This window comes from Sorex fumeus, unplaced genomic scaffold (assembly GCF_029834395.1).
Source record: "Sorex fumeus unplaced genomic scaffold, SorFum_2.1 ptg000010l, whole genome shotgun sequence".
Classification (NCBI taxonomy): domain Eukaryota; kingdom Metazoa; phylum Chordata; class Mammalia; order Eulipotyphla; family Soricidae; genus Sorex; species Sorex fumeus.
The window spans coordinates 23,504,954-23,530,577 of record NW_026606067.1 but is presented as its reverse complement, the minus strand read 5'-3'; the positions used below and the strand labels follow the sequence as shown (position 1 = coordinate 23,530,577).

The following is a 25,624-nucleotide window of genomic DNA, read 5'->3' as shown; positions in this document are numbered from 1 at the left end:
TAGGATGCACATGAATTACAGTAGGTGACAGCCCTCACACTGCACCCTGCAACACGCCTTTCTCCTCAGATGTAGTGCTGGTTGTGTGATACTGTGGAAAGTTCTTTCCAGACTGTGGTGACCCAGTCCATGGGTTGTCACACGCACTTGACCACAGAGAACCACGTGGCATCTAAGGTCTGACTTTCACCCACTCACAATCATTAGGGTCTCAGGACCAAAGGTCAACCTGCAAAAGTCCTCCCAAGAGGACAGGGGAGAGGAGTGGGAAGGTACAGAAGAAGAGGGACATGTCCTGAACAGTGCCCCTGCAAGCAGGAGCACCAAGAGTTTCTGCCCCAGCCCAAGAGACAGCAGCTGCTAGAGGGTCCCCAGAGCATGCCCTTCTGATGACTTGATTTCCAAGTTTCACCTCTAGGCCCCCCAAGTTCTGGGAATGCTGCCACAGTAGCCAGGGGAAATAATGATACTAAATAATTATGTGCACAATGCTAAATAACAATGTTCCTAATTCATGATGTGAACCAGAAGTAAAATGATTCAAAATTGTGACCTGGGTGCTGGTAGGAGGGGACTTTGGGGAGGAGTGTGATCTTCACAGGATCTGGTGGGTGTGCTTGGGGTAGTTTGAAGGGCCTTTGGGGGGGTGGTGGAGAAAGGCTGGGAAGGGGTTCAGGGCTCAGGGGTCCATAGTAATAACCCTGTGTTGATAGCAGTGTAGATTCTGGGGAGATTGAACAACCCACTCAGAAAATGTGAAATTCTACAAAAAATTCTGCTTTCTTTTCTATTGTATTTTTTCTAGAATAAACATACCCTGGGGGTTTCCTGGATCCTAATCTCAGTTTTCCGATCAATATAGTAGGTGCTCTATTTTTGGGCAAATCTCAGAACTGCTAATTGAATGACAGATATTCCCAAAGAGAGAGGTTTTATATATATATATATATATATATATATTGAAATTGATGTATTTGAGAATTGGATGCTTTGAAAATAACTATAAAATTCTCTTTTTAAAAAATTGTCTTGTGACTATATTAGGGAAAAAATCAAAGCAATTTATTCATTTTAAAAAAATTTATTTTTATTTTCTGTCACTGTCCTCCCGTTGTTCATCAGTTTGCTCGAGTGGGCCCAGTAATGTCTCCATTGTGACAAATGTTACTGTGTTTGGCATATTGAATACGTCGCGGGTAGCTTGCCTGGCTTTGCCATGCGGGTGAGATACTCTCAGTAGCTTGCCGGGCTCTCCGAGAGGGGTGGAGGAATAGAACCTGGGTCGGCCGGGTTGGCTGCGTGCAAGGCAAACGCCCTAACTGCTGTGCTATCATTCCAGCCCATTTTTATTTATTTATTCATTTATTTATTTATTTATTTATTTTTTATTAATGTAGGAGTACTGCTATTTATTCAGCCACTGATTAGGCTGATTGAATTGGGCATGAACTCCACCTTACTTTTTTTTCATTTTTTATAATTTTATTTATTGAATCACTGTGAGAGCAGCTACAAAGCTTTGGTCATACATTGAAACACCCGTACCTTCACCAGTGCCCATTCTCCATCACCAAAAACCCCTGTATACCCCTATCCCATAACCTCTCCCTACCTGTGGGGCAGATGATTTCCACATTACTCTCTCTCTACTTTGATTACATTCAATATTTTGACACCTGACCCACCATTATTACTTGGGATTTTACCCCAATACTCGAGCTGGAACAATAGCAGAGTGGTAGGGTGTTTGCCTTGTGCATAGCCAGCCCAGACAAGCCGGGTTCGATTCCTCTGCCCCTCTCAGAGAGCCCGGCAATCTACCCAGAGTATCTCGCCCGCATGGCAAAGCCTGGCAAGCTACCCGTGGCATATTCAATATGCCAAATATAGTAACAACAAGTCTCAAAATGGAGAAGTTACTGGGCCCGATAAACAACAGGAGGATAGTGACTGTGACAGTGACTTGAATATGCCAAAAAGGCAACAGTAGACAATTTGTTTTCTATTGCTGGTTATGAATAACATATGATGTTGCGTGGCTACAGCAGTGACCACACAATTTTGGAATTCTGAAATTTTAACAATTTAATCTGGAGGGATTTCTGCCAAAACCTGCTGGTTCCAAGATTTGTTCCTGAGTCTCTGGGATCATGGCCATTTAGCAGCTTGATCAGGAGGCAGAGGGGCCATTCGTGGGCGGTGACTCGGGGTCTCGTTGGGATGGGAAGGAAAGGGCCGGCTCCACTCCCATCCCATGAGGTCCCGCGTGTCTCATCACTGCGGGCCCAAACCTGACTGTCCAATGGCTTTGGTGGATGGCAGCCACCGAGCCATCAAGGGGGAGCAGGTGGGGGGACAGCACCCTTTCCCCCCTGCGGTGGCCCGGCGACAAAACCTACTGTGGACGCATTTCTGCCAAAAGCCTCTGAGTTTCGAGATTTGTTTCTGAGTCTCTGGGATCAGGGCCGTAGTAGCTTGATCAGGAGCCAGAGAGGTCATTCAGGGTCTCGTTGGAACGGGGAGGAAAGGGCCGGCTCTACCCCCATCCTGTAAGGCCCCAGTGTCTTGTCACTGTGGGTTGAAACCTGACTGTCCAATGGCCTCTGGAGGATGGTGGCCACCCGGCCGCCAGGGGGAACAGACCAGGGCACAAAACCTATTCCCACCTGGGGTGGCCCAGTGCTGGTAACCTATTGCAGGGACCAGACTCATTTCTGCCAAAAGCCGTTGGGTTTCGAAATTTGTTTCTGAGTCTCTGGGATCATGGCCATTAAGCAGTTCAATCAGGAACCAGAGAGGTCATGCCTCCAAATATATAGCTGAGCTGGAGGTGGTTTGTGGGTGTGTCTCTCACATACCTAACTTTTGGCCGTTTACTTTCTTGGTAAACTTTGCCCCAAGTTTTTGGGTCTGGCCAAAGGCACAGCAGCAATTTTGGGGTATCTGGAAGTCTGAAGGCGCCATCAGGCTGCTGATGCACTCGCCTCACAGGTACAGATTGACCTGCTGGTGGCACCATACCCCCAAATCAATTTATTCTTAACACAAAAACGTTATATGGAATCATTTTTAGTAGAATTCACAGTCTTTGGTGAAGGAAAAAAGCTGTTCTGGCAAAAGCTCACAGAAAATGTAAGTTCTGAATAAAGTACGAGATGTGCTGACAATCCATTAGGCAATGATGCCCATTCAGGCAAATTGAAAATATTCTGGTTCTCTCTGGGTTTGTGGCTGATTTTAATTTTTAAAAAGCACCACATTCAATATAATTAGTTTACCTTATATTGACCCATTTAAAAATTACATAATGATGCACTCATTGTAGGTAGAGGTTTTACCTCTTGTATTGGAGGTGGAAAATATTGAAGTCTAGATATCAGTGAGCTAAATGTTCATTTCTAGGGACAGTTTCTGAGACTTGGGTTGAAAGGGTAACAGAATCTGGAGCAGAGTGTTCTGTTTATTAATAATGAAAATTCGAAAGTTCTCTGAATTTACTTCATGATATCTGAGCACCATTTTGTAAGACATTCCTCTCGACTCTTATTTTTCCATATCCTAGTCCCTCTCAGGTAAAATTACACATGCATTGCTTCTGTTCAGTCATTGACACAGACACAGAAAAAAAGCACTGGTTTTGCTTAGCAAAAGATAAATGTTTCATTCATGTGGATATTAGGACCACACAGGCCACTGACACTAGGAACTGCTCTCAGAAAAAACAGATTCTTAGCAACTATCAAATTCTTCTCTTCATATTTTTGTTTATATGTACTTATTTCATATAAGCAGATAATACAATATGTCATAAAGAATGAGTTTCATAGAAATAGCCCAAAGGTATGAGGCCCGGGTTCAAACCCTGATACCACGTGGTCCCCTGGTTCTTTTCTCTCCTCTCCTCACCTTTACTCCCCTCCCCTCTTCTCCTTCTTCCCCTCCTCTTTCTATTCCTCCCTCTAACTTCTTTTCTTCATTCCCTACTTCATCTTCCTCCCTTCCTTTCCTCTTCTATCTTCTTCTTTCCCCTCATCCCTCTTCCATTCTCCACCCTCTACCCTTTCACTCCCCTTCTTGCTCTCCTCCTTTCTTCCCTCTCTACCCTTACTCATCACTAGGGCCAAGTTCATTGTCAACTTAGACAGTGTGGCCTCCAGACACAGATACTCTCTAGTACCTAGCACCACCTTCACCTCCTCACTGGGGCTCTAGCACCTTTCTTCTTTGGACCACCAAGTGACGGAAGGCAGTGATCATTCTTGCTGAGTGTCTGTTGCATCTAGCAGCTAGCAGCCAATAAGTACCGAGGCACATGATTCATTCCCTGTCCTGGTCCACCATGCACTTGTGTTCCTTAGGGAACTAAATCCATGGCAAGTTGTCTGACAGAGCCGGTGGTCTTGCTGAGAGTCAACTTCTTTTGAGGACCTGCCAAGGCTGAATGACCTCAATTTTGTTTTCCCACCTCCTGTGAGCTCAGCAGATGCATCCCTGCTGTGGTGCCAGAGACTGACAATCCAGAAAAGGGGTGCTCACTTGCTCATGAGGAACAGACCTGGGAGATTTGGGAGCTCTTGGTAGCCACTTGGACCCCCACAGTGTGAGTCTGATGGGAGTTGCAGTGGCATAAATTTTTATTGTGTTATTCTTTCAAACATGACATTTCAAGTCAGCCAAGGCCAAGAGCAAAGTGAAGGTGTCAGTCCACCTGTGGACTTTGTGCTGTTTGGCAGAGCAGAAGGGTGTAGAGAGCCAAAGGAAGGCTTCGGAGGGGGGGAAGAGCTCACCCTTTTAAGTCGTTGAGGTTTTCTCCCATTTCTTTCAAGTTCAGGGGCTTCTCAGAGTCCTGTGGCAAAAGAAGACTTCTGAGTGCTGAGGCTCCACTCTGGAGGGAATCAGATGTCTTAGTGGGCATAAAATTAAACAGGATAAACTTGGCTGTTTCCTTGTTTCTCTAGTTGCAATGGTATACAAACGAGCTACTTCCCTTTACCCTCTGACTTCAAACATGAGAACTAAGGAGCTGACTTTGGCTCAAGAAGACTCTTAGAGAGGCCGAGTGTTTAAATGACGGGGGTGTGGACAGTGAGTGAGTCAAGGTGCAGTTCAGGAACTTTAAAAGAATCTGTTTGAGGCTCTTTGCAAAGTAATGCCTTCCCACCCATGCTGCCCCCCTGTGCTTCCCATCTTTGTGTATTCTGGGAGAAGGTTCCAGATGATAAAGCAGAGAAGCCCCAATCTGATAGAGAGAAGGGATTATTTGGCACCAAGGTGATACTGCGTTCTCTGACAGTGGGAAAAGAAATTGCCTGAATAGGCAGTTTATTTTTTTATTTTTTTATTTTTAATTTTTATTAGTGAAACACCATGAGGTAGAGTTGTAGACTTACAAATTTTTGTGCTTGAGTTTAAGTTATACAATAATCAAGTACCCATCCCTCTACCAGTGCCCATTTTCCACCACCACGGATCCCAGTATCCCTCCCATCCTCCCTTCCCCCCATGCCACCCTGCCTCTGTGGCAGGGCATTCCCTTTTGTTCTCTCTCTTCTTTTGGGTGCTGTGTTTTTCAAAAGAGACATTGAGTGGCAATCATATTCGGTCTATAGTCTACTTTCAGCATGCATTTTCCATCCTGAATGCTCCCAACCCCCTTTATTTGGTGCTCCCTTCTTTATCTGAGCTGCAAAAGCAAAACAGGAAAGCAAACTGAGGAGTTTGCTCCCACCCCAACTGCAGCCCAAGCCTCAGTGGGGTACAGAGAACTGGAGCTTGGCCAGGTGTTATTAGATTTGCCAAAACCCAAGAGGGAACAAAAAAGAATCTCCGAGTTGTAGGAAAGGGGGGAGGGATATACAAGTCAAAGTGTTTGGGTCATTTCATCTAGACAAAATGACGGTGGGTGATTGAGAGGGGTGCATTTAGTTCATTTCCTGTCCCCCACCCCTAAAATCTGGTTCCTGATACTGGAGGAAGTGAAGGTGGATGATGGCAGGAAGACCTCCTATGTTCTGGCACCTCTCTAGAACCTAGAAACCATCGGGTTTCCATGGGGATGTTATGGAGATTGTATAGGGGGACAAGGAGTTGCCTGGGGAATGCTACAGAGAATCGTGAGGACTCTAGGCTTGATGGATACTGGCAAGTTTCTACCAGCTTCTATGATGATCCACAAGATGCAACAAGCAAACCACGGTGCTGAGAAGATGCCATAGGACCCTATAGTGCAGTGGTTCTTAGCCATAAGAATATTCGAAGGCAGTGACAGATGTACAGATGTAAACTGTTCCAGTGGGACTAAGGAAGCACCTGGTAGGGCAAGGAGGACACAAGAAGGAAAGGAGACTGGAAGGGAAGGGGTCAGAGTCAGGGAAAGGCTGAGAATCACTGCTATGGGAAAACTCTGGGCTTTTCTGAGGGCACCTGGTGGATATGTGGGGAACAGAGAGAACCTGCTGTGGGCGGACTCTGGGTTCATCTCAGGGCACCTGGTGGATAGCCTCTCTCAGGGAGTTTCCAGCCTAAGAAGCACAATACAGTGTGACAGTAGCAGACAGCAAGACACCTGGGCAGCCAGAATTGAAAAGGAGCCTCTAGACAAGAAGACCTGAAAAAGGGAGATGGAAATTCATGTGGCAATTCTGTAAAACAATATGGAACTTCCTTAAGAAACTACGGCCCATCTAGTCCAGTAGGCGCCCAGGCAAAGACAACAAAAGCATCCATGTAGGGAGACACAGCCACCACCGAAGTTCATCGTTTTTTGTACAACAGCTAAAATATGGAAGTAAGCACAGAGGTCATCCACAAATGATGGGAAAGAAGATATGGTTTATTTCTACAACAATCCTTTACAGCTAGAATGGACATAGAGATTTTAACATTTGCTGCAAAATGGAAGGAATATAAGGTGATTAGGCAAAGTGGAGTCAGTCAGAGGGATAAAGACAAGCATACATGATGTCACCTATATTGTAAAAGATTAGAAAATAAAATTGAACCAAACAAAGTAAACAAAAGACAAGTCAGTGGACATTGACAATAGAATTAAGGTTACCTGGGGGCACGGGACTAGGAGCAAAGTTGGTGGTGGAAACAGAAAACTTTCTGTCAGTGAGTAGAGAGGGACATTTCACATTAGGTGTGCAGAGTCAAAATGCAAACCTAAAAAGACAATAGCTTCCATATTGAAAAGTGAAAAAGGTTGGATTTAATTTAAACATAGCCTACAGAACATGAGGCTAACTTGGTACCACAACTTTCTCACAACAGAGTTCCTGTCAGCTGAACGAGATGGTGGTGCCGTTATTTACTTAGACACCATAACCATTGTGGAGAGATAGTTGTCATCTATAATTCTGGATTTCAGGAGATACTGTAGGTGAACCTCCTATAATCAGGCGAAGGGAATATGAACAGAAACTTCAGCTTCCCAGAAAAAAAGATCATTTAAGATGGAAACAGCAGCTCTGCTCTGAATTTCCAGTCTGCCAGACAAAGCTCCTGGGGGAGTTCAGATGGACATGCCAGCCCCCTTCATCCTGTGATCCAGTTTCTCCAACCCAGATCTCTCTCTCTCTCTCTCTCTCTCTCTCTCTCTCCACACACACATACACACACAACCATTCACATCCCCCCGCCCCAACACATTCATGCCCCTCCATCTCCCCTGGACCCTGGGAAGCTGGGGCAGGATGGAGGAAGGTGGGCGGCTGGAGAGTGCCTCCTGGAGGGGTCTGGAATGAGCAGAGGCGCATCTTATGTAACCTGGGGAGTTTGAGAAGGCTAAAAGAAGGAGGAAGAAGATCTGATTCACATTTTATAAAGGATATCCGATTAGATTACTATTGAGAGCAGAAGTCGAGAAAAACATGTTTCCAGTCCAGTAGGAAGGAATTCCTAATAAGGAACGTCCTTTTCATATCGGGGACACACAGATGGCCCTGGGATCTCCAACTCCGCCGGCCTCTTGACCAGGGTCAGACTCTGATAGAAAAGGGTGACAGGTACCCTTGACTACCAGGATCCCGCCCCCACCCCCACCCTGTACCCCGGCCGTCTTGGGCTGTTCTGGGAAGTTGTTGACACAAGGGAAACACTTGGAGCAGCATTTCTGGAAGATTCCTTCCACACAGGGCTGAGGAAAGTGGGCAGGAAGGGGTGAAGGTGGGAGAGCCCGTGGGGCAGTTCTGCCACTGCTCCCAGAAGGGCGGCAGGCTCGGAGCTCCTGGCTCCTCTAGCTCCGTTCCACCCACCTCGGACTTGGTCCTACCTGTCCCTGGCCTGGTGCGCTGCAGGCCCAGGTTCATACGGTGGTCATTGATCAGAGGACCGCTCTTACCCCAGATGGTCACTATAAACAGTCTCAGCACCCAGCAAAGGGGTCTGAGTCCCAAAGAAGAGAACCTCAGCTCCCTTTTTATTTTTGTGACATTTTTGGATCCTCCTTTACTGCCTCCTGACTCCTGGCGCGAGCCCCTGCTTAGGGTCCTGTTGACCAGCGCCAGCACCCTAAGAGATGGGGCCTGAGGGCGTTGGGGACTCCATCCCCGACTCGAAATGGCAAGCACCCCGCCTCCCACTCTGCGTCTCAGGGCGCCCAAGGGGGCTCTTCTCTGGACCCTTCTGCGGGCGGCGGCGGCAGCACGGAGACGCGAGGACACGCGTGCGGGGCCCTGGGCTGGGTCCCGCCGGGCGCCCTCCGACCAGGACCGGGAGCTGCGGGGACGCTCTGACGAGGGGGGGTCCGGCGCGCGTCCGGAGCAAAGCCGGCGGCCTCGGCAGGTGAGCCCCGGCTGGGTACCGGTCGTGAGGCGCTTCGGAGGGGACCCAGCGGTCAGGGCGTCGCGAGGGAGGGTGGGGCGGGGTGCGGAGAGGCGCGTCCCGGGAGCGCTGGAGGGGGGCGGGGGGCGGGAGGGGAGGCGGCGAGCTCCGAAAGCGGCGAAAGGAGCGGGCGAGCCGGGCCGGGAGAGGCACCCGAGGCTCCCCAGGACTGCGCACCCCCCTGCTATGGGCGCGGGGGGCCGAGCCCGGGGAGACGCACAAAGACATGCGGAGCGGCGCCGAGCTCGGCGCGCGCACAAAGACGCGGGGCGCACGGCTGCTCCGGCTGCACCCAGCGCCCCCGCGCCGCGCCCCCCGGGGCCGGGCCAGCGCCGAGCCCGGGGCGGAGCGCGCGCGGCGGCGGCGGCGGCGGCGGCGGCGGCGGCGGCGGCGGTGGCGGCTGGCGGTGGGCGCTGGACCCCGGGCGCCCGCGCTGTCGGGGGGGACCCGGGCGGGCCGCGGGCGCGCGCGGGGGCGGCGGCGCCGGAGCCCAACTTGGCCTTGGCTTCGCCCTGGGCCCAGCCCGCCGCTGTCCCCTCCTTCCCGCGATTCCGTGGCTCCGCGCTGCCCCCCCGCACCCCCTCCCGCGTCCAGCCCCGTGCTCCCCACCTTGGAAAACAAAGCCGGGGAAAATGCCCGGAGCTGCAGCTCGGAGCTCGCAGCCCGACTCGGCATAAGAAGTGAGTACAATGGCCTGCTGGGGGCTCTATCCCGGATGCGTGCCGAGGGGCGGGCGGGGACGGGGCTCCTGCCATCCCGCGCCCAGCGGGGAACCCCCCCTCCCCCTCACCGACTGGGGCCCGAGGCGAGACCCGTGCCCCCCGCCGCGCTCCAAGCTGACGTCCCGACCGTGGCCCCTCGCGGCGCCCGCGGGGTGCTGGCCAGCCCCATTGCGAGGCGAAGCGCTGCGCTCCCCGCTGCTGTCCCCTGCTCGCGGGGGCGGAGGGCTTTGGCTGTTCGGGATAGGAGGGGGGCGGCCGTTTCCCGGGGTCCGCTCCCGGCAGTGACCCGCGGGCAGGGCGCCGGGTGCCCGGGTCACACTTGTTGCCCGTTGCGCGGCTGGCGGGACGCGCGGTGGTGCTGAACCGAGACGGTGCCTGCGGCCAGGCAGGGCAGGCGCGGCCAGATGCGGGGCCGCGGGTGAGGGGTTCCGAGGCGGCCGAGACGTGCAGGGCGCGTGTGGCACGGGCGAGCCGGGTTCCCTGGCTAAGGAGGTGGACCAGTCAGTCACGCTCGGCCAGCGACAGAGACCTGCAGCTGGTGAGCCCGAGCTGCCCCGCGTCCCTCCCCACGCAGAGGCTGTCTCGTTGGTGAATTGCAGCGACTTCACAGGTTTTCTGCCTCTTCTGCCTCTGCCTCGAGCGTGCAATAGACAGATTTCTGCGAACTGAAAAATAAGGCAAAAAGCTTAGAAGCAAGCAAACCCACTCGGAATCAGACAGTGCTGTGTTGAATGCAGAAAGAATCTATGTAGGCATTTATAGATGAATCCACGTCCTCTCCTCCCAAAGGCATAACATGATAACACCTTAAACCGGCCTGGGGACTGGGGCGCCCCTCGGTAAACAATTTGGGTGTTTTTCGATTCTGTAGACCGTAGAACACTGAGGTGCAGAATCAGAAATTTGTGAGCACAGGAAACGGCCTGGGGACTAGGGCGCCCCTCGGTAAACAATTTGGGTGTTTTTCAATTCTGTAGACCGTAGAACACTGAGGTGCAGAATCAGAAATTTGTGAGCACAGGGGAACGGGTAGCAGACGCTTGGAAAACCTCCCTTAGAGGGAGAACCAGGAGCTTCTGTGTGATTTTCTGTTATTTTTATGCCCAAGATGGAGAGATGGCTTAATTTTAGATTATGACTTTTATTTTTTATTCACACTTACTAAGCGGGGGCAGAGGGTAGACAGTCAAGGACAGTGAATTTAACTGTCATCAGATTTTTTTTGAAAAAAATGAAAACACTAGAAAACGGTGCTGTAGGGTTGTAATTTTTTAGGAAGCAGAAGACAGGGTGGAGGGGATGGCGGGGGCATGCGCAAAGCTGTTGGTATGTTGGTGTAAGGTAGCAGGTTGAATCCTCAGAAGAAGCCTGTGTGTGGAACCAGCTTGGAGCCACAGGTAGTTAACCTCCTCATGCTTCTGACTCCATCTCTTCCAAGTTAAAGCACTTGGAGCTTTGCTGGTTGCGTGTTCTGGCTTATCTGCCATCATTTTGCAGCTCTCAAGTCTGATGCTTCCAGTAGCTGTACCTCTGCAGATTTCAGGAGTAACCCCCACAGCAATAGTCACACGTGAAACTCACATTGGTGGGATAAGGATATGGATCGATCCCACTGAGAACTGATCTTTTTCATTCCCTTCTCATCCTCAGATGTTTTCAGCTGTCTGTCTGGTGTTGGGTGAAATTCATAGAGATTTCTTATTATTTATTCCACAGTGTCTTTTCATTTGGGTTATGAATGTATCAATCCTGTATGTGTGCTGTAGGCTACAACCAGGTTCTCATTATGGACTTAGATCCAGAGTTCTGGTTGAGCTGGTGCTTTTTGCTTATTTTTATAAAGTCCCATATTGTATTTTTCAGCCATTCTCTTAACCCTTTTGGTTCCATACTTCCCTTCCACTGAAATATTCTGCTAGCAAATGATTTGGAAAGTTCATAATGCTAGTATTTTCTAAAAGAAGATCCATTAATGATATTTTTGAGTAGCTGAGATGAATAATAAATGGATCAGAGCCACCTTGGAGTCCAGGGGAATTTGTTAGAGACACACAAACTTGGCCTAATGGAGCACTTAGCTTTATACTGAGCATGTGAGGTCTAAGGTGTGAGACGAAATTTTAATTGTATTTTTCTTAGTAACAGTCATTGTTGAAATGGAAAATGTGCCATAGGAAGCTGCAAAGGGCTGTGCCAACATGGGTAGCGAGTGATACTTTTGCTTCTTTCTAAACATCAGAGATTAAATAAGGGACCTTGAAGAATGCTTAATTCTGGTTCGTTTTGGAGAAGGAGTAAAGAGAAATGTCAGGACACTCAAGCAGTTTATTTATCTTTGGCAAAAAAAAAGAACCATATTTTCCTTTGAACCAGTTTCAGATCACAAGTTTGCTTGTAATACAGTTCCTTTACTTGATGAAGTTTTATAATTAGAAATAATGTTCTTTGAGGCGATGCTTATAGAAATGATAGCAGAGCGGTAGGGCGTTTGCCTTGCACGCAGCCAACATGGTCGACCCAAGTTTGATTCCTCCACCCCTCTCGGAGAGCCCGGCAAGCTACCGAGAGTATCTCACCCGCACGGCAGAGCCTGGCAAGCTCCCCGTGACGTACTCGATATGCCAGACACAGTAACAACAAAGTCTCCAATGGAGACGTTACTGGGCCCGCTCGAGCAAATCGATGATCAACGGGAGGGCCTTTACTTTACTTACTTTACTTATTATGTTCTTGAGAACAAGGATCAGCTCACTACTTTTATTATATGACTGTCTAGTTTGGGGACTGTTGAAACTGAAGACTAAACAAAGTCTTGGTTAATGATATGCTGGATAGGTAAAATTGGAGAAATTGTTTAGGATGAGCTCAGGCACTTTTTTCATTGGCTTGAGTGTCCAACTCCACCTCATGATTCTTTCCTCCCATGTGGAACCCCAGTAGCAGCCTAGAGTTGAGACCCAGCCCCTTCTGGAGCCCTTTTATAATCAGATTCTAGGCAGAAACTCTGTTCACTCTTGCCTGACCCGGCATCCTTTCAGTCTAATCCTTCTCCTCTGTCCTTCCCAGTGGCGGCACCAGATTTGCTGGATCCTAAATCTGCAGCTCAGAACTCCAAACCAAGGCTCTCATTTTCCACAAAACCCACAGTGCTTGCTTCCCGGGTGGAGAGTGACACAGCCATTAATGTGATGAAATGGAAGACGGTCTCCACGATTTTTCTGGTGGTGGTCCTCTACCTCATCATCGGCGCTACGGTGTTCAAAGCTCTGGAGCAGCCTCATGAGAGTTCCCAGAGGACGACCATCGTTATCCAGAAACAGACCTTCATTTCCCAACATGCTTGTGTCAATTCAACAGAGCTGGATGAGCTTATCCAGGTAATGGCTCCAGGGAGCCACTGCCACTCTATTTCCAACCTGCTGATGCAAGGAGTGAGCGCAGGGGACCATTTAGCTCAGTCCTGGGGGTTTGGGGCCGTATTTCTCTTTGCTCCTTTAGGGGAAACTCTGGCTTCCACTCTTCTTGCCTCCTGTGTGTACTTCTTCTGCCACGTTTTTCCATTCCATCCCTCTTCCCGCCCGACCCCCTCCACTGTTTCATCTTTTCTCTTGCTGTCTACATTGCCTTTCTGTGGTCTCCTTTGCTTTCTCTTTGTTTTGTCACAGACCAACCAGTGGACTGGATATGGACATGGGGTTACCTGCTGAGGACCCTTTTGGTTACATGGTTGTTGCTGACTGTGTCATGGGGTATGCTCTGTGCAGGAAGCAGAGGAGGTGGGGAGGGAGGTTTGTGGCTTCATGTCCATGCTGTCACAGGACGATTTGCCTTGAGCCAAGCATCCTTTATGGTTAACAAGTAACAGTTGATTACTGTCTATCCCTCTGCTAACTGCCTTGTTTAGATATTTAGGGTAAAGTGATTGTTGCCCTCTAAGGCTCATTGGAAAGGTCCCATACTGATGTTCTAAAAGTAGAACATTTTTCACATTCTACTATGACATGGAAACAATAGATTATTGGAATAAAAACCAATTTAGTTTTAAGGGACTCTTTAATAGCAGAGCAGTATCCTTATGAAAACCTTTTGTTTCAAAGGTGAATTCCAAAGTGATTTAAAAAGTCCTTGTTAGGTTCCTTGAAGATGGTGATATTGTGGTAGTTACTTTGAAGAAAAGAGTCTGCAGGGCAAACTGAGAACCTTGGTCTAGAAGAACATCCTAGATTTTTTTTCAAGGAGAGATCTGTCTGGTTGCTGAAGATATTTCAACTGTAGACATGTTTATTTTCCAAGAGAACTTGCTTTTCTTACCTAATTTGACGTTCAGTGGATAGAAACTGAGTCATTTGGGAACATAGCTCTCTCTTCTGTGTGCCTTTGTTTTACTTACATGAGTTGGAATTATAGCTTCAAGGAAGAAATTATTGTTGGTTGGAACCTATAGAAAATAGGTTCCTAGGAACTATAGAAAATAATCTCATACCTTTCCTCTTACTTTCTCTTGCCTTAGGCCCCCATCCCCTAATCCTCCCATGGAAACACATGCAGACTCTTTTAGTCACATTTTGCTGAGGGTTTTGCAAAGAAAGGACTCTTTGCTCACTTAAATGCAGCCTCATATAGATGCTTTTCCCCTTCTGCCTTCAGTTTTGAAAAGGATCTTCAAATAGATACACAGGCAGCCTGAGAGGTCACAGACTCCCAGGCTGCCACCATAAAACCAGTATTGCAATAAAGCGAGTCAGAAAAAAATTTTGACCCCCCTCCCTCCCACCCCCATGCGCATAAAAGGGGTACTTACATGATGTCATTGTCTATTACATGTTCAGTGGCAAATGCCTTTAGAAAGCAGTGGAAAAACCTTAATAAAAACACTTTGTTGTCCATAATGTTCACTTCAGAGCCCTTGGAAGAACACTGATGACTTGGTCCCTAGATGACCACAAGGCTTCACATTGTAAAGAACAGTCTGTGTACAACAGCCCTAAGGAGAGTCACATCAAAGAGCTGTGCCCAAACATGGAATTCTCAACTCTTCTGAGAGAATAGTGACATTTCCCATATAATAGCAAAGTTTCCCACCTATGTCCCTGTTTCCAGCATCCCTTGATCTGGTCCTCCAGTCTTGCTGCCTCTTTGCTCTCACTTGTCCTGCACAATCCTAAGAAGCACTAAAACCTTGAAGAATTCTTACTTCCTCTGGGTTCAGTGACACATTGTATTTGGAAGCAGCATGAAGTAAGTGTGCAAACATTGCATCAGGTGGACTGTTTGAAATTCCAGTTGAATAACCTGCTAGGAATAATTATTTAGACAGCATTTATCAGGACTAGACACCATATTTCCCCCTGTGTGTCCCCAGGACACTGCAAAGAGGACACAGTTGAAAGTGCATGAATGAGGGGGAAGATGCGGCACCCGACTAGGGGGACAACAGGTAGGATGGGGGCATTGGAGAGAAGCAAAGTCAGAAGGGGACCAGAGCTGAAAAAAAATTGATGTAGACCAATGGTCATCAACCACTGGTTCCAGAGCTGTGCTGGCCTATGGGTATAGAAAGGTGGAAAACCAATGGTTTACTGCCAAGGCCGCAACTGCCCGAAAGCTGCCATGACAGGGTACAAAAATTGAAGAACACGGTTCCAGTACACAAGCTTCCAACTGGCTTAGGTTATCCCTTTCCAGAAAAAAAAATCACCCAGTATCTCCTGGAATCCACTTTCTTTAAGCAAACAAACAGAAGCACTCCACTTTGCCCACGGCTGTTACTGCTCCACTCTCCCATCTCTCTGCATCTCCTACTTTGGGAAATGCCTATCTAGACAAATCATTCTTTCCAAGCCTTAAATGATCTCTTGGGAAAGAGGAAAAAATATCAGCTGGGGCAGCTGTGAAGAGGAAGGTTAATCTGTGTAAAGAAAGTCAAGTGGACAGGAGGGTGAGATGTTTATTTTTTGAGTTTGTGGCCACACCTGTGGTGCTCAGGACTTACTCCCAGCCATGCTCAGGGATGGTATGTGATGCCAGGGATGGAACCAGGGTTGACTGCGTGCAAGGCAAGCGCCTCCACTCACAGCTGCCCAGGGTGTTTGGAAGGGACTCAGGCACAGCTCAAGGTATGACCTGTTTTTTTTCTGCTCTATAGGGAAATCCACTTTACCTTGAATACTTTTACTGGAAATTGTTAGTATTTTGTGCTTATTCAGTGTTTTTGATGCACAAGTTGTCTGTTAAGTCACTTCCCTTGTAACTGTACTTATTAGTAAGTTATTTTTTTCTTCATTTGCCTATAATTTCTTCAGGTAAAAAATGTCTTGAAGCACAGCTTCAAGTATCCAGATTAAGGGTTAAAGCAGGAGATAGGCCAATGTTTCAGTAGTCACTTATTAGAATTTGACTTTATTCATACAATTCTCATCTATTTCCAAGTGTCTTACAACCTCTGTTCACTCCATTCCATAAACCTTTAAGTCCTCATGAGTATTTTTGTTTGTTTTGGGGGGTCACACCTAGCTTCTCAGGGCTTACTCCTGGCCCTGTCTTCAGGTATCAGTCCTGATGATGCTCGGGGTACCATAGGTAGTGCTTGGAATCAAACCAGGTTGGCTGTCTCTTGACCTTTTAAGTGCTGATATTGACTCTGCTCCTCAGGCAATTGAAAAAGAAACAGATATCAAGATAAAGTGATAGTGGCAGTGTGGGTCTTGGGACACTTTCATTCTTAAATATTTTTTGCTTTGAAGTAAGATGTGAGTACTAAAGAATCACATGAAAACATTTGAGTTTTAAAGTGTTGAGTCCCATGAACAGTGGCACACAACAGAGGGTACACATTTACCCTCACACATCTCATGTGGTTCAGCCATCTGCCAACTCAGAGGCAAGCACCTTAGCATGGAAGTTAATTTGTTTGGAAACAGAGGCAAAGTGAGCTATCATTTTGCAAAAGCATGCGGTGGTCAGGTTGTCCCCCAGGCCAGATGGAGAGTAATCATTCTCCCCACTGTCATTTATTGCCTCCAACGCAATCTGATAAGCAGTATAATGGGCTATATGACTTTGAATATAAGGAGTTCTCAGTGGTAGGGATGCACACAATGCAGCATGGTGTTGTCTTTGGTTAGAGAGCGTTTCAGCCAGAGCTCAGTGTTCTTTCTGGCCACTTTCTGGTCCTCCTGTATGAGGTTAAGTATAAGGAGAGGCCTGCTTACTGAGCTGCACCTGTTCTACAGTCCAGTTGCTTCCAGGTTGGCTGCATCAACTCTGGATTGAAACCTAAGGCCAAATTGATGAACTGTTTACTTTGGTAATTATAATACCTCTTGGGGAAATTGACTTTTGTTTTCTCATTTGAGTTTCCCCTGTGCCTCCTAAGCGTGTGTGGTGGGGAGGGGAGAGGGGTATAAGAAAGGTGTTGTACCTGTTGTAGGGGAGAAGAAATGGACACAATTGTCAAGGACCTGTCTACCATTGGAGCTATCTTAACTAAGAGCTCGGTTCCTTCTTGCTTTGCCTCTGCTGCTCCTGCCCTGCCATTGTTGGACACCTCCATCGACTTGATCTCTATGCTGGGTTTTCAGCCAAAGAAAACGATGGAAAAAAACCTGCTCACTCTCAAGTCACTCACTCCTTCAAAGTCAAGTAGAGGAGACTGCTGAGAATACACTTCACAGTAGAAGTACTTGAGACTGAAACTGGAGGAGTGGTGGGGGATTAACTCCTTGTTGGGAGTCAGGAAGGTGAAGAGTCCAGGGGAGCAGAAACTGGATTTTGAGTATGGAGCAGAGTGCTCTTGGAAGGGGGAAGGAGTCCCATATATGTACTTGCTATGGTTATCTGCAGTCACTTGATCACTGGGGTGCAGGAGTCAAGGAAGCCAAGGGTCCTCCTGGGCCTTCTAAGGGGTGAGCTTGACTTACCCTGTTTGAAGAGAAAAATGCACTGTGGATACCTGGTTAGTCCAAGGAGAAACCTGGAGCTCTAGGCCTTCTCAAATGCCCATGAACTAAACTTTTTCAAATGAAGTGTTTCTGTGCATGTGTTTTGCATCCCTAGTTACAATGCCCCAGATCTGGAAACAACCTATGTACCCAGTGGCAGATGGGTAGATGGAAATGTGTCCTATATGCATCAGGAACTCTGTACAATTATGCAAAAGATTAAATCTTACCTTTGTGACAACATGGATGAAACCGTAGGGTTGATGTGAAGTGAAATAAGTCCAAAAGAGAAAGAAACAATACTGTCTGGTCTTGTTCGTATGGGATATGGAGGAGAAAATCAGGAGAGCAGATGAAACCGATGGGTGCCAGCCCTGGACTTCAGATGCAGAACTGAAATCACCAGAAAGATAGGAAAGGGGGTTGGGAGAGCAAGGAGACTAATCACTGTGGAGTAGAGGCACTGGGTGGTATGTTGGGGTGTGGTAATGCATTTCTTTGAAGAGTATGAAACTGTATTTGCAGAAAACAATCATGTCAAATAATGTTTCCTCAATTAAAAGAATTTTGAAGGGCTGAAGAGATAGTGCAGTGGGTAAGGCACTTGTCTTGCACACACCCAATCCTGGTTTGATCCCTGGTATCCCATATGGTTCCGAGCACCACCAGTATTTTCTTTTCTTTCTTTCTTTCTTTTTTTTTTTTTTGCTTTTTGGGTCACACCTAATGATGCTCAGGGGTTACTCCTGGCTCTTCACTGAGAAATTACTCCTGGCAGTGCTCGGGAGACTGTATGAGATGCTGGGAATTGAACCCAGGTCAGCCGTATGCAAGGCAAAAACCTGCTGTACTATTGTACTATTGCTCCAGCCACACCAGTATTTCTTGAGGGGAGTGTCAGGAGCAACTGAGCATAGCTGGGTGTGGCCCCAAACAAAACAACAAAAAAGTTAATTAAAATTATGTTTATTTTAAAAAGAAGTATTTTGTATTCATTCTATAAACATGCATTCATTAAAAACGTATTGAATTTCTACTCTGTGCGTTGTCCTAGGTACTGAAATTTACTGGCATGTAAAGCAGATGATAATTTGGTCTCTGTGAGTTTACCTGCTAAAGAATTCCTAAAACGGGATCCCTGTGAAAAAGTGGAGAATCTCAGTCATGTGAAGACAGAAGACACAGGGGGTGGGATTCAGAAGTGTGGGCTGATGGGTGGAGGACAATTTATTTGACCTAGAATCAGGTGGAACTTTTGGTGATGAGGTGTCTTTAAGTCAAGGAAGTATGGAACCAGTCAAGTGGGCTCTGGACAGTGACTCTGAAATCAGACCCATGGGGGCCACTCTGGAGGGAATGAACCCTGCAGACCTGCCCACGTCGGGGCAGTAGCAATTCTGAAAGGAACTGGGAGGAGAGATGGCAGGTGGGGCCAAGATCAGATCTCCAGCCCAGGCAGCTGGGCCATACTTTGCCCATGGTAAGTTGTTGGTGTGTCTATGTGCTCCTGGCAGAGCTCTGAGGCTCAGCAGGAAGTTATGCGACTCTGGAGACAAAATTACACACGAGGAAAATGAGCACAATTATGAGGCCACAGTGAGCAACACTAAAGTGTGGTTGGGCACGGTTCAGACTGAGGTGTGACCAGGTGAGATCAGTCAGAAAGGTGATTATTATCTGGAAGGAGGAGGAGCAGAGGGGTGGGTGGTAAGGACGTGCTTGGATTACTGGGCTCCTGGAGGATTACAGGGTTCTAACCCTTTTTTTAATTTTCAGCATTCACCAACTATGAATATATTCTTGTACAAAATGTAAACAATAGGGGAAATGTGAAGAAGAATTAAGGTATCCAAAACTCACCCATTCTAAGCTGACCAAAATCTCTCCTATCTCTGCACAGCTCTGAGAGGTCTCCTTACATATGTCTGTATGTTCACCCAGAATCTTCCATTGTTTATAGTTTCTTAATCTTTATTGATTTATTTTTTATTTTTGGTTTATAATACTATTTATAATGTTTCTCACAGACATAATTCTAACACCATACCCATCACCCATAATCTTCCACTTATTTGTTAACAACTCTTCAGTTATTCCCCATTTCTCCTCTTTTAGGGGAAATTTTCCCCTCAGAAGAATTTGTCTTTAATGTAGGAGTACTGCTATTTATTCAGCCACTGATTAGCTGATTGAACTGTGCATGAACTCCACCTTACTTTTTTTTCTTTTTTTATAATTTTATTTATTGAATCACCATGAGAGCAGTTACAAAGCTTTCGGGTCTAAGTTTGGTCATACAATGAAACACCCGTACTTTCACCAGTGCCCATTCTCCACCCCCAACAACCTCAGTATACCCTCACCCCACACCCTCCCCCTACCTGTGGTACAGATGATTTCCTCATTACTCTCTCTTTCTCTACTTTGATCACATTCAATATTTTGACACCAGACCCACCATTATTATTTGAGATTTTACCCCAACATTCAGATCTGCTGAAAAGGCAACAGTAGACAATTTGTTTTCTATTGCTGGTTATGAATAACATATTATGTCACACAGCTGCAGTAGTGGCCATGCGATTTTGAAATTCCGAAATTTTAACACTTAAATCTGGAGGGATTTCTGCCAAAACCTGCTGGGTTCCAAGATTTGCTCCTGAGTCTTTGGGTTCATGGCCGTTAAGCAACTTGATCAGGAGCCAGAAAGGCCACTCATGGGTGATGACTTGGGGTCTCGTTGGGGTGGGGAGGACAGGATCGGCTCCACCCCCATCCTGTGAGGCCCAAGATGTCTCGTCACTGAGGGCCCAGACCTGACTGTCCAATGACCTCTGGAGGATGATGGCCACCAAGCCACCAAGGGGGAGCAGGCGGAGGGACAGCACTCTTTCCCCACCGGGGTGGCCTGGAGACAGTAATCTACTGTCGGGTCCGGACGCATTTCTGCCAAAAGCCACTGGGTTTCGAGATTTGTTTCTGAGTCTCTGGGATCAGGGCCGTTAAGCAGCTTGATCAGGAGCCAGAGAGGCCGATCGTGGGCGATGACTTGGGGTCTCGTTGGGATGGGGAGGACAGGACCGGCTCCACCCCCATCCCGTGAGGACCTGCGTGTCTCGTCACTGTGGGCTCAAGCCTGACTGTCCAGTGGCCTCTGGAGGATGGCAGTCACCAGGCCGCCAGGGGGAACAGGCCAAGGCATGAAACCTATTCCCACCTGGCGTGGCCCAGAGTCAGTAACCTACTGCAGGAATAGGACGCTTTTCTGCCAAAAGCCTTTGGGTTTTGAGATTTATTTCTGAGTCTCAGGGATCATGGCCATTAAGCAGTTCAATCAGGAACCAGAGAGGTCATGCCTCCAATTATATAGCTGAGCCAGAGGTGGTTTGTGGGTGTGTTTTCCACATACCTAACTTTTGGCCGTTTGCTTTCTTGGTAAACTTTGCCCCAAGTTGTTGGGGTCTGGCCAAAGGCACAGCAGCAATTTTGGGGTATCTGGAAGTCTGAAGGCGCCATCATGATGCAGTCGCCTCACAGGTACAGATTGATCTGCTGGCGGCACCATACACCGCCCTCAGAAGAATTTTATTGGGGGTTGTCATCTAAGAACACAGTTTGTTTTGTTTTGTTTTGTTTTGTTTTGCCACAGACTTCCTGGTTTAATCATTCCTAGAATTTCTGGACTTAAATTTAATTGCATTTATAGTGCTGGTGGTGACTGTGTTCATTTATTTGCTTATCAAAACATATTTTAAAGAAAACACCTTTCATAAAAAAAGGCATAGGAACATTATTTGAAGAAAGAGTCTTAGTCCCCTCAAGCCCCTCTGGACCCTCATGTTTATTATCAGTGTCAGGGCATTATTTTTATTTAACCTTAACTCTTCACCTGCTTTGTTTCTTTATATTGCTCCTATGAGTGAAATTATCTAATATTTGTCTTTCTGCTTGTAATTCACTTCTTTTTGCATAACCTCCTGGAGTTCCTTCTGTTTAGCTCTAGGTGGAAAACTTCCATCAATTTAAAATAGCTGAATAATATTCCTCTGTGTGTCTGCACTGCATACTCTCTATCCATCCTCTATCATTGTACTCTACATGGTCTCCATGTCTTCACTATTGTGATTGCTCCATTAGCATTTTTGGCAAGGTCATTTATTGAGGATTAATTCCTCTAACTCCTGTCTATAGAGCTGTCTACCCCTTTATCAGTTTTATTGATAAACCAGCAGTTTATAGCCTACACTGGTGAGTGGATATTTACTTTTATTTCAACACTTTAAGAATATGGTATTGTTCCTTTCTGCCCTTAAAGATTTCTGCGGTGGAAACTTCACCTCATTTTAGAGAGGCTTACTTTGTAATATACCTTTTTCTTTTTTTACCACTCCTCAAATACATTCATAGAAAATTTAAATCATATGTTACACAAAATCTTGTGCATTTTTAGCAGCATTATTCATAACAGCAAGAAAATAAAACAATTTAAATATCCACCAACCAATGACTATATTAACAAAATGTTGGGGGTCTTAACAATGTGATATTTACTCAGCCATAAAAAAGGAATGAAAAAGTCATACATACTTTGACAGCATAATGTTGAGTGCAAAAGTCAGACACAAACAACCACATATGATATTATTTTGATTATATGAAATATCCAAAATATACATATAAACCCAAAGAGATTGCATAAATTAGTGCTTTTCAAGAAGGGTTAATGAGGGTTTTGAAAGGGCCTTGAGGGGAGTAATACACCTTTTTCTTCAGATGCTTTAGTCTTTGCTACTTGGCTTCAGTAATGTCTGGAAGTTTATTTGTTTGGAACTCTTGAACCTGTTAGATGGAGATGTCTGGTTTCTTCCCCAAGTTAGGACAATTCTCATCTTTTATTTGTTCAAATAAGATTATTTTTGCTGTCGTCATAAAAATAAAAAATGAGAATGCTATTTGGGTCTCCCAAAGAGGAATCGAAAGAGCTATGCTTGGAGTTTCACGCTTCACTCAAGTGAGAGAAAGAATCCGGAGTTCTGACCTCTGTTGGCGATCAAGAATCAGGGACGCTGTCTCATTTGTCAAGGCATCAAAAATCAGATGGGTTGGACACATAATGCAATTTGGAGACGACCACTGGACTAGAGTTGTTGCCAACTGGATTCCACGGGACATCAAAAGATTGCGTGGCTGCCCACCTATGAGATGGTCAGACTTCTTTGTCAAGACCCTGAATGATCGGTTTGAAGCTCTTCGTGTTCTGGAGCGAGCAGATGCCATTGGGCTACACTAGCATGCAACAGGGTTGAATGGAGATATTACTGTCACCCGCTGGAGCAAATCGATGAGTAACGGGATGTCAGGTGATCAAGTGATCAAGATTATTATGTCTTTCTCTCCATCTTTTCCTCCTGGAACCCATTCAAGTGACTCTTGTTTCTGTTTTTATTACCCCATATGCTGTTTTTTCATTTCTTAAAATGTTCTTTCCTCTGTTTGGGTGCTTTCTGAAAATTGCCCTATACTTCAACTTGCTGATTCTATCTGCCACTTTTCTTGTCTGCTGTTGGAACACGTCTTGTGTTTTTTTTTATTCTGTTAATTTCTTTATGAAGAGCAAGTATTTTTTCTAGCCTTAGAGTTCTCATTTTATAATTGGTTGTTCTTGTTTTTATTTTTTTAAGTTTCACTAAGACTGTTACTTTTAGTTCTTCTTCCATAAGTTTCCTAGTTCTGTTTCATTTAGATCTTTCTCTGGGGTTCTTTTGGTCCCCTTGTGTGTGGCATATTTCTTTCTCTTCATTTTGATTCAAACGATTTATAAATTTCTAGGGGTTGGATTAAACAGCTTTCCTTCACTCCTTGGGTGGGTGGATATTAAGCTGACAGTGGTGTCAGGGTTGGTTTACATTTGTTCATGATGATTGGGGATATTCTATGCTTCTGCCTGTTTTGATTGATGACAACTCTTGGTAGGATCTGGGGAGTGGGAAGCAGAGAAATTGCTGTCAGAGAATAACAAGAGTTCCAACCTAGGGGCTAGAAGCTTGAGTTGGGGATATTGGTGTTCCCACCTCCGGGTAAGTTCTTCAGTCTTCCCTTAGCCAGAAAAGTTACCCTTGACCCTGAATGTAGCCCACCTCTGTCCGCAGGCTTTGCAAACTGTGTTTTTACCAGTGGTGTGGGGGGCAGTGGGATTAGAGGGTCAGGGGAGGGCTGTGGACTCAGACTTTGACAGGTCGATGGGGTGGACTTCTCAGCGCCTGTGTACACTGGCTGGAGTTGTAGGTTTTTTTTTTTTAATAAATTTTTATTATTGAGACACCATGAGGTACAGTTGCAGAATTACAAATATTTGTGCTTGGTTTTCAATTATACAATGATTCAGTACCCATCCCTCCACTAGTGCCCATTCTCCACTACCACTAGTATCCCTCCCATGCACCATCCCTCCCATCCCACCCTGTCTCTGAGGCAGGGCATTTCCTTTTGTTCTCTCTCCTTTGGGATGATGTGGTTTGCAAAAGAGGAATTGAGTGGCAATCATGTTTGGTCTATAGTCTACTTTCAGCATGCATCTCCCATCCTGGGAGGATCCTCCCAACACCCTATATTTGGTGCTCCCTTCTCTATCTGAGCTGCCTTTTCCCCTAGCATGTGCGGCTGGCCTCCAAGCCATGGAATGAACCTCCTGGTACTTATCTCAGCTATTCTTGGGTGGTAGTCTCCTACTCCTATTTTGTTACATTACATTCCCCACATGAATGCAATGTCTGTCCCTCTCTTCCTGACTCATTTCACTTAGCATGATATTTTTCATGTAGTACCACTTGTATGTAAATTTCATGACTTCATCTTTTCTAATTGCTACATAGTATTCCATTGTGTAGATGTACCAAGTTACTTTAACCAGTCATCTGTTCTCGGGCACTCAGGTTTATTCCAGATTTTGGCTATTGTAAAGACTGCTGCAATGAACAAACAGGTGCAGATGTCACTTCAACTATACTTTTTTTTTGCCTCTCTGGGATATATTCCCAAGTGTTGTATTGCTGGGTCAACTGGGAGCTCAATTTCTAATTTTTAGAGAATCGTCCATACTTTTTCCAAAAGGGCTGAAACAGTCGGCATTCCCACCAGCAGTGAAGGAGTGTCCCTTTCTCGCCACATCCGTGCACCTGTTGCTTTTGTTCTTTTGGATGTGGGCCAGTCTCTGTGGTATGAGGAGATATTTCAATGTTGTTTTGGTCTGCATCTCCCTGATGATTAATGGCATAGAGCATTTTCTCATGTGCCTTTAGCCATTCGAATTTCTTCTTTGAGAAAGTGTCTGTTCATTTCCTTGCCCCATTTTTTATGGGGTTGGTTGTTTTCTTCTTGTAGAGTTCAACCAGTACTTTGTATATCCTTGATATCAACCACTTGTCGAATGTAAATATTGGGTGAATATCCTTTCCCATTCTGTAGACTGTCTTTGTATTCTGGTCACTGTTTCTTTGGAGGTGCAGAAGCTTCTTAGTTTAAGATAGTCCCATTTGTCTAGCTCTATTTTCATTTGCTCGGCCAGTGGTGTGACATCTTTGAAGATACCATTAGCTTCAGTGTCATGGAGGGTTTTGCCAACTCTGTCTTAAATGTACCTTATGGATTCTGGTCTGATGTTGAGGTCTTGAATTCATTTTGATCTTACTTTTGTACGTGGTGTTAGGCAGAGATCTGAGCCCAGTTTTTTTTGGCAAGTAGCTGTCCAGTTTTGCCAGCACAATTTACTAAAGAGACTTTCCTTTCCCCACGTCACTTTTCTTGCCCCCTTACCAATGATTAGATGATCATATGCTTGGGGGGAGATGTCATTATATTCAACCCTATTCCATTGGTCTGCAGCTCTGCCTTTGTTCCAGTACCACACTGTTTTAATTATTACTGCTTTGTAGTAGAGTTTGAAGTTAGGGAGGTTGATTCCTCCCATTTTCTTTTTTCCAAGAATTGCTTTAGCTATTCATGGGGGCTTATTGTTCCATATAAATTTCAAGAGTATTTGCTCCATTTCTTTGGAGAATGTCATGGGTATTGTAATAAGGATCACATTGAATTTGTTCAGTGCTTTGGGAAGTATTGCCATTTTGACAATGTTAATTCTCT

At 46.2% G+C, this 25,624-nt stretch overlaps 1 protein-coding gene across 1 annotated transcript in view; it reads left to right on the top strand.

Annotated features, from left to right (window-relative positions):
• Nucleotides 1-9,227: 9,227 nt before the first annotated feature.
• KCNK2 (potassium two pore domain channel subfamily K member 2) overlaps nt 9,228-25,624 on the top strand; it is a 151,663-nt gene continuing 135,266 nt past the window's right edge. The window contains exons 1-2 of the mRNA XM_056110674.1: nt 9,228-9,503; nt 12,612-12,922. Of these exons, the coding sequence (XP_055966649.1) occupies nt 9,503; nt 12,612-12,922 (312 nt within the window). The 5' untranslated portion in view covers nt 9,228-9,502. The remainder of the gene's footprint in view (nt 9,504-12,611; nt 12,923-25,624) is intronic.